Source organism: Ambystoma mexicanum, chromosome 6p, assembly GCF_040938575.1.
Source record: "Ambystoma mexicanum isolate Mex_15411 chromosome 6p, UKY_AmexF1_1, whole genome shotgun sequence".
Lineage (NCBI taxonomy): Eukaryota > Metazoa > Chordata > Amphibia > Caudata > Ambystomatidae > Ambystoma > Ambystoma mexicanum.
This window is the reverse complement of record NC_090935.1, coordinates 465778685-465788409: the sequence shown is the minus strand read 5'-3', so window position 1 is coordinate 465788409 and position 9725 is coordinate 465778685. Positions and strand designations below refer to the sequence as shown.

At 48.5% G+C, this 9725-nt stretch overlaps 1 protein-coding gene across 1 annotated transcript in view; it reads right to left on the bottom strand.

Annotated features, from left to right (window-relative positions):
- Positions 1-1049: 1049 nt before the first annotated feature.
- The window catches only part of NDUFS4 (NADH:ubiquinone oxidoreductase subunit S4), an 807100-nt gene continuing 798424 nt past the window's right edge, over positions 1050-9725 (bottom strand). Inside the window, exon 5 of the mRNA XM_069627264.1 lies at positions 1050-1268. Coding sequence (XP_069483365.1) covers positions 1165-1268 — 104 coding nt within the window. The 3' untranslated portion in view covers positions 1050-1164. The remainder of the gene's footprint in view (positions 1269-9725) is intronic.

The window sequence follows — 9725 nt, the reverse complement described above, 5'->3', positions numbered from 1 at the left end:
AAGGCCCCTTTCCTTTAGAATTTCAGACCAATGAGTGATCAGAGCTGGCATCCGCTTGTTTAGAGGTAATATTAGAAGGACACAAAAGTAGGAAGTTATACTGAATGTCATATTCTACATATGCCCATTACCCAACTCTTTAATACGATTCAAAGTCAATCAAGTACGCCAAATTGTGGGGAGTTAACACTTATTTACACGTCCTGCTGATCCATAGTCCCAAAAGTCAAGGATAATGCAACACTTGCCATCCTCTTTTAAACATACGAACACTAAAGAAAAAATGCATGCCACTGTGCCAGCATGCTTCCAGTGTCTGCTTATAAAAATAGGCACAATTTTACCTTGAACTCCTTTTCTATTGCCAACAAGTGATGCAACAATGACTGAACCTGGGATAGGCTTTTTTGGAATTAACGATGATTCGCTGTGGTATGCAGCATACCAATGGCATGAGAATGCTTTACTGTGGGAAAATACACTCGCATTTTTGTAATTAAAACTCAGAGGCGTGGCATAAATTATACAATTAGTACCGATCTAATGCTATTGAGCTTGTCTGCAGAAACGCAAGCTACACCTTAAAGCAGCGTCAACGCAGGCTTAACGAACATTCATTGTTGAAGTATTTTTGATTCACGTTCATTGGACCGCCTCCAATTCGGTTTCAGCAAGACCACACAGTAGAACTCTGCGCCCATTCACACTTTCAGTAAGCTGTTATTTGAGATCACAAATGCCTGGGTACAATTCTCTGCAAAAAAGCAGCTTAAATGTTGAGCTTTTATTTGCACTAGGCCACCAGATTTAATTGTTGCGTATTTTCTTCATAATAATCACAAGTGTTCCCCTGAACAAGATCTGGAAAAAGTGCCAGGGTTTTACAATCGTTCATGTTACAGATGATTTCAAACATTCCGCTTATGGGGTGCAAAGCACGGCGATTTCCTAGAGGTATGAACACCCCAGATCTCCTCTATATATAGGGAAGGCGTCATAGGTTCAATCCGCAACTTCAAAAACATTTTAAATAGACTTCACAGGATGCATTTGTAGTTTAAAGGTCATATTTATTAGGAGATTAAGAGCTGTATTATACAAGGTCTATAAATAGGACACAGCTGACTTTATTCACAGGCAGCCCTAGAGATAGCTTCTGCCAATTTATTTTGTGGACACTCTTGTTCTTTTATTCCAGGAAAAGTTTGCTCCATACGACTTTGTTTTAGGTTTTGTAACCATCCTCTCTTCAACCTGGTAGCTCCAACCTGGAAAAAAACAAAAATGAAGGTAGGTAAATACTCCAAAATGAACACTAAAGACTGCAACATCAAATAGTGTCAAACAATGCAATATATATTTTTGGCAAAATGTCAAATTGACTTTGAAAGAGAGCATCAATTATAACTTAAAGCACTACACTTTAGGGACACAAATAATAAAAATATTCAAGGAGAAAATATAAAACCATTTCTGTTACATGTTGCGGTTTGTCAGAAAATCTGCAGGCAGTAAATAAATATGAAATAAACTTAGAACTGCTGCTGCAGGAAAATATGCACAAAAAAATTGAAGCTGCGTAAACATTTTACGGGAATCTATAAACGCAGTGTTTGTCTCCAAGAGTCCACATTATCAGATGGTACATTTGATTTGCATTTGGAAATCTTATAATAACTATTTAAGGCAACATGTAATATCCTAGTCCCACTAGCTTCCTCACTCTTCTTCCTTGTCGTAGTTCCTCATCTTAGACCACCTTCCACCACCTACTCCCTCTTACTAGTCCTAGTTCCTCGCTCTCTTCAACATCCTATTCCTCATCATAGCCCCACTATCGTCCCAGTCCCTCATCCTCTTTGCCCTAGTTCCTTTATATCTTTCTTGTCCATCTTCCCTGGGGCCATTTCTCATTTTAGGATGTTTCGTTTCCTCGCCCATCTTTCATGTCCTAGTCCTTTCTCCTGCCAACTAATCCCACATCCTAATCCCAGTCCTCCTTCCTTGCCCTTTGTATTAGTCCCAGGTTCACTGTCTCGCCTCTCATGCTTGTCCTCGTTCCCCTCACTCATCGTCATACTCGGTCTAGTCCCTCTCCCATGTCTTAGTCCTATTTTCCCCTACCTCACCTTAGTCCCTCTTAACCTTCATAGTCATATACCCTCTTCCCCAACCTTGTCCTCAACTTCATCCTAGTCACTCTTCCCTGACGAATCCTGCTTCTTGGTCTTACTCCCTCTAACATGCCACAACCCCTTTTACCATTCCTCTTAACCCATCCTGGTCCTTTTACACCCTGCCCTCTTGCACTTCCTTGTCCTAGTCCATTTGCCCCTGTATTCCTTCATCTTATTCCGTCTTTCTCAACCCAGTCTCTCATCCTAGTGCTTCTTCCTAGCACACTGTCTTACTCCCTTCCTAGTGCTTCTCACCCCCCGCCCCTCCCTTGGTCCCTTGGTATTGCTTTATCCCCCCCACCCTCCATATATCTCTTTGTCCCTCTCTGCCTCCCTTACTTGCTCGTCCTTGCTCTCTTCTCTCTCTTTACCTCCCTCTCACTGCAGAATATGGTGCCTCCCAGTTGGGTTGGAACTGGAATAAGAGGAGCCAAGATTTCAAGGCTGCATAGCAAGTTTGTAAAATTGCTGGGCAATGGCAGCAGGAGAAGCAATCTACAACAATCAACCCATAAACCTGCATATGGATGTGAGTGGAATGCTTCCAGTTCACAAATGGAGTCTCACTTGGCTAGAGGGTTTCAGGTATGCATGAGACTTTAGTGCAACACGTGCAGACAAGCATCGAGCAGAGCCTTCAGCTGCCCCGAGGTAAATGATAAAACATGAATGTTGCTCAAATGTTTCTGACCCAGAAATGTGTGCAGAGCCTTTGTTCTATCAGATCTTCCTTACATAATGTATGACTAGCATGTTCACATCAATGTTGATGCCCTACTTGCATGGGCATGAATGGTATATTTCTGCTGGGTTTTGGCACAGCACAATATTTTCTTCTTACTGCAAATCATAGTTCTCAATTACTATATGCCCCATCCACACATCTTTTCATATCATGTATATCTGTATACTAGTTAGGAGTGGTAGTGTCCTTTTTGGCCCTGTAGTAAAAAGATTATTAGGGAGTACATAATTTATAGTAAGCATTTATTCAGCCAGCAGAAGCTAACAACTCATGTAATAATAGTCTCATGACGACAAGCTTTTCATCTTTCATATTATTTGCGCTGCGTCTGTTCTTAATAAGGGGCAAGAAAATTTCATGCCAAATACAACTGCAAAAGCCAAAACTACGAGGAGACATCCATCCTCTTATTGACTTGCGTGAATGCATATGAAGGGGTTCTTTTGTTCATGAATTTGCAGATTGCATCACTTCCACCTGCATTTGACACATGGTTTAAATGAATCCATTAGCAGTTGGGTCAAACTACTTTATTTTATACAACTGGCTGATAGGGAGGAAAGGAGTGGAGGAGTCTTAGCCGTTGTATTTCTGCACTTGCGGGTTGGGCGTGTGACCTGTTCTAGTATGCTTGTTTTGTTTATGTCATCTATTTAAGCAATATGCCCCGCGCGGCGGAGGCATTACCGACTCTGGTAATGCCCCGAGGCCCATAGTTCTGGGCCCATAGTTCTAGGCCCGAGCGAGAGTCTTAACGAAGGCCCTGGGGTATTATCAGAGTCGGTAATGCCCCCGCCGTAAGGGGCATATAGCTATTAGTACCCTGGCCACCAAGATCTGCGAGACCGGGCTACTAAAAGCAGGAAAAAAGAAAAACAACCAAGAAAATGGCAGCCGGGAAATGAAAAACGGAGTCAGTTTTCCATTTCCATGGCGACGGTCACGCTGGGAACAGTTCCCAGCGTGTCTGTTCCCGAAAGACAACAAAGAAGGTAAGTGGGGTTGGGAGAAAGAAAGAAAGAAAGAAAGAAAGAACACAAACGTACCCGAGTCCCCGGCGGGGTACGTTGGAAGCCTTCAGAGCCATGTCGAGGCTCGGAGCGGGGATGTCCCTGCTTCGAGTCTCCACACAGCTCTGGAGGTGTCCATAGTCCCCCACCGGGGACACGGCAGGCAGAAGGTAAGTGGGGGTGGGAGGGCGGTTTGATTGGCAATTATGTACAAAATAAACAATACAGCTCTATCTATGTAGCAGTGCACCTGGTACAGGCAGACAGGTGCCCAGGGGAAAAGCCGAGGTCATACTATCTCTCGAAATTCACTCAATCCCAGACAGGCTGCCATCTCTCCAAGGTCTGCCACCCTTGTTCTGGCCTATAATTGTATCCCTCCCTGCACCTCGCAGCACAAAGCATTTGACCCAGAAGTGAAGGCAAGAAAGCCCTGTTTTCTGATCTTTCTTGATCTATCAGGGATCTTACAACTTTATGGACAGTTGTCTGGGGCTGGCTGGTACCTTGGAATTCAGAGGTCTTATGGCTAGGGCATTTGAGAGCTACAATTTAAGAGTTGGGACTGGTGGGGGTCGGAGGCCCGGGCCTTCTTTCTCATGGGATTGTATCATACAAAGACGCTCCTCTCTACTCCCATGGCCTTGCAGGGTGCATTCTTCCAAGAGCACAAAGGCTGGCAACTTTTAGGACAATGAAGGATTTATGGATCTTGTGTCTCTGGCCTTTCTCATCAGTGTCCGGGATACAACCTATTCCTTTCCTCTTGTTCATGGACTAGACCTGTGATGCTGGCTACTGCGCCACATTTGTGCCTGGTGTTTCGATAGGGCTGCTAATATCTAAGATGGCGCTTGTTGCTGCATATGCACTACAACTCCAATGCATGCAATAATGTGATTGTGTAGAGGACTTTAAAAGCACCCCACTGCCCTCTGGTCTCAGATTATATTTCACAGCCTCTACCTTATCCTGAACCTCTTGGGGGTGTGGGAAGACAGTCCCCCCCTTTCCCAACACTACACAAGTTTGAATCCCTGCTACCGGGCTGACACAATCCAAGGACAAAACAGTACGATTGGACTAATACTAATAGCAGTTACTGTTACAGCATTTAGAAGCATGAAGAATCTGCATGAAGCAATATAGAGGAACACAAATTAGTATTTTTAATGAGTCTTTCATGAAAAAGTAATCTTGAAAATCCTGTTTTTTCCAATGCTAGAATCCTAAAATGGGTGGTATTTGCTAAAGGACATGTGATGCTAACAATGACTAAAAAGGGACATGGATGAATTAGAATGATTACCTATTGATACACTTCAATAACACTGAAAATCTAGAATCTTAATCTAATGAACATATTTTTCACTTAATCTAAGCCAATTCGATCTATTTAACAGAAACAGAAATTCCAAGTTCGACCAATGGTGCACCAATGTTAACTTCTGTCAGGATGTTGTACGCAACATCTTGCAAGGATAAATTATAAGTTACTCACCGTAGTGACAACGTACTTAGTCCCATTACCTTCATACAACATGGGCGTCCCTTCCAAGGAACGCGAGACAGAACCTTTTTCACCAGAAAAAAACCTTCTTCCCCTTTAAATGTGGAGGCGCGCAGGGGTGCAGCCCTGGGAACATGCGCTGTGCTGACTCGGCCCTCCGGCACCACACCTCAGTCCCCATTGACGCGTCGACAATAGATTTACCATTGCCTAATGACACCAGTATTAGGGGGGAAGATGGTGGGACGTATGGAGGAAAGGGGACTAAGGACTAAGTACATTAGTCACTACAGTGAGTAACTTTTAATTACTCTTATCTCCCGTCTCCTTTCCTCCATACTGCATGGGCGATAAATGAATGTAGCCCCAATGTGGAGAGGAGACCCTCCTTAATCAAATAGGTTCCCGAGAACCGCCTGCACGAAAGCCGCTGCCCTGCTTATGACCTGCCAAGGGACAGCGCTGGAATGCGATGGCCACTGCCTTGGCCCAGACGGCATGGGCGTGCATGTTGGCCAGAAGAGGCGTGTGCTGGCCCTCGTACGCTTCTTTAATGGCCGAGACCATCCATTGGGATATGGAGGCCTAAAGGCCCGATAGCCTGGTCCTGAGCCTCCGTAAGTTACAAACAGGGCGTCTGATTTGCGGAAGCCCTTGGTCCTGCTCAAGTAGAATTTCAGGGCACGAATGACATCCAGGCAGTGTAGCACTCTCTGTGTTTCATCCTTAGGATCGGCAAAGAACGTAGAAGGACTATTTTCTTGTTCAAATGGATGGGTGTATGCTGGACTATTTTGTCCCTGTGAAAGGTAGTATATGGTTCGGAGGCGACCAGCGTCTGGATTTCGCTGACTCTACAAGCCGAGGTGAGGCCTACCAGTAAAGCCGTCTTGATGGTGACCAGCCTGATGTCCCACACGGGGTGCGTCCTCTTGATGGGCATGTAGAGCCTTGCGAGCCCCGTCAAGTGTTTTTTGACGATAGGATTGGAGAAGCTCCCCTCCTCCGAGTTCCTGTGAGCCCCGATGGCTGGGAGGTATGTACGGCAGGTGTCCATCTACACACCAGAGTGGGCGAGGTGCGCCGAGAAGGAGAGCACGTCGTCCAAAGCACATGCCAGGGGGTCGATTTCCTTGGAGTCTGCCCAGTGGCAGAGCCTGGTCCATTTACTTTTATACTGGCCCCTGGTAGCCTTGCTCCTTGCGCCTTGTAGGATTTCCAGATTAGCCTTTGAAAGGCTGAGGTGCCGCAACGTTACCTACTGAGGCGTCGGATGCATGCCCCTGCCCCCATGCTGTGCCAGAAGATGTGCTGGGCCTGTCGGGAGATGAATCTGGGGCAGCATCAAGAGGCTCAGCAGCTCCGAAAACCATGGCCTGGCAGACCACCATGGAGCCATTAGAATGATGTTGAGTTGGCGAAACTCCTTGATCTTGCAAAACACTCTGAACCAGAGGAGTGGGCGGAAAGGCGTAAGCCTTCATGCCGTTCCACTGAAGCCGAAATGCCCAGGGAGCCAGGACCCTGTCCCTGCCAGGAGGTGAACTGAGGGCACTTCTTGTTGTGCCAGGTGGCAAAGAGATCCACCTGGAGAGTACCCCGACATGCTGAAGATCTCCTGAGTAACGGGGTCGTTTAGCTGCCAGTCTTAATTGTCCGCTCCCAAACTGCTGAGCCTGTCCGCCTCCAGGTTGGATTCCTCTGAAGTGGACTGCTGTGAGATAATTGTCATTTTCCAGGGCCCACTCCCACATGCCGATTGCCAGTCTGCACAGAGGAGGAGATCTGGTGCCTCTCTGCTTGTTGACGTAGTACATGCTGGTCGAGTGATCTGTCTGGACGAGGACAACCTTGCCCTGGAGAAGTGGTAGGAATGCTCCAAGTGCTAGCCAGATGGAATTCAGCTCTAAACCAATTGATGTGGTATCCCTGCTCCTGTCGAGTCCAGGTGCCGTGGACCGAGAGATCCGCCAGGGTGGTTCCCCAGCCCTCAAGCGAGGAGCCTGTGGTGATGGTGGCCTGCGGGGTGGGCGGCCGAAAGGGCTTGCCTGTCCATAGGTTGCAGTCCCTGGACCACCATGTTAGGTCCGAGTGGAGAGATTGAGGAACATTGATCATCTCGGAGTAGGAGCCCCGCTCCTGGTTCCATGAGGCAGCGAAGTGCAGCTGAATCCTCCTCAATCTCATGTGTGGAACAGCTAATAGGACCACTGCCAAGAGACCCAGGAGATGCTGGTACCACCAAGCAGAGGTCACCTCCATGCTGAGGAAGTGGGTGGTGGCCCTCCTGATGGCCGAGATCTTGTCCTCTGACGGAAATACCTTCTCGGAGCCCGTGTCCCAGATGAGGCCAAGAATATCAGAGTTTGCGTGGGCTGCAGCTGTGACTTCTTGAGATAGAGCGAGAAGCCCAGATCGTGCAGTGTGTTCATAAGGACAGGGGAAGAGTGGTGAAACGCTTCCGGGGATGTAACCCTGACGAGCCAGTCGTCGAGGTATGGGTACAGGTGGAGGCCCTGTGCTTTTAGGAGGGCAGCCACCGCACTGATTAGCATAGTAAATACCCTGGGGGCTGAGTTGAGGCCAAAAGGAAAGACCTTGTATTGAAAATGGTAGCCCATGACCCTGAACCGTAGGAAAGAACGATGGGGCTGCCAAATCGGGACGTGTAGGTACGCGTCCTTTATATCCAGTGAACACATCCAGTCTCCCTTGCACAATGTCTCCGCTATAAAAGCTAGCGTAGCCATCTTGAATTTTTGTAGGGGTAAGGAGAGGTTGAGGGTGGAAAGGTCCAGCACAACTCTCAGGCCTACCTGGTGGTACTTCTGAATGGTGAAAATCCTGCAGTAAAAGCCCAAGCCTCGCTGGGAGGCTGGGACTTCCTCCACTGCCTGGCTCTCTACGAGTGACTGGATCTCCACCAGAAGAGTTGCTGTCCCAACTTGAGGGAGTGGAGGGGAGGCGGGAGGAGAGGCTGTGATGGGTAGGCGGTACCCCTTGGATACTACGGAGAGGATCCAGGGGTCCGTTAAATTCTGGCACCAGAAATGTGCATGGAAAGCAAGCCTGCCTCCCACTGGAGACACGTGGACCCGAAGGGGCGTGTCATGCCTTCTTTCCCTCACAGGTTGTCGCGGAGGAGGGGGACTGGAAAAAGCCCTTACTCCCCCCATCCCTTTTTGTTGCTTGTGCCAGTTCTGAGACGGCGATCAGTCCGGCTGCCTGGATCTCTTTTCCTGGAAACAGGGAAACCCTCCATATGTACATCCCCTGTCGGAGCCCTTCTGTGACTGGGTGTATGACTTGGGCGCGGTCTTTGTCAAGATGGCTAAAGACTTGGCACTTGTGAGCTGTTTTTCTTCTTGTCCAGCTCTTCGTCCGTGGTGGAGTGGAAGAGGTCAACACCCCCACCCCCTCGAACGGTAGATCTAATATGCGTTCCTGGATGTCCAGGTTGAATTTCGTCGCCTGGAGCCAGGTTGTCCTTCTCATGTCCATGGCGATACAGATGGCACGGCCAGTGGTGTCAATATGGGCCACAGTGGATTCCATGAGGTCCTGTGCCACCAGCTTGGCCTCAGCCAGTCCCGCCTTAATACAGGATTGGCTCTGTGTAGGGAGTTCCGGGAGGAAGTCCGCAATTTCCTACCATAACCTTCGGTTAGCGGCAGCCAGCATGGCATCGGCGTTGGCCTGACGAAGATGCAGGGACGCATTGGAATACAGCTTCTTCTCGCGCACCTCCAAGATCTTCTCCTCCTAGTAGCGTCACTGCTGTGGAGGTTGACGACGACTGAGACTTGGAGTATAGTGATGCCGCAACGCTCACCGAGGAGTGTGGCTGAGGATGGGCTGATAGCAAGAGTGTACACCCCTCCATCTGCCTGTACTTGGCGTCCAGGTGTCGATTGACTGGCTGGACCGAGTGGGGCTTGAGCCAACCTTTCTTGGCCAGGGAGACTACATCGGTTTGCAGCGGAATTCCCGTTTTTGCAGAGGGGCGTCGCATGAGGACTTCAGCCAGAACCCCCTCTGCTGGCTGTTCAACCTCGGGTTGGGGTAGGCCCAGGTACTCCGCCATTCGTGGAAGGCCCTGGCTGAGGATGGCGTGCCCGGATCCTTCTCATCCGTATCCTGTGGATCAGGAGGATCCTGTGGAGGAGTAGCTGGAGCCGGAGGCTGGGGTACAGTGACCGCGGCCAGAGGGTGAGAAGGCGGAGGCTGGTAAGGAACCGCCTGAGGAATCGGCTGGGGAGTCAGAGGTAGCGGTTGCGCCGCGG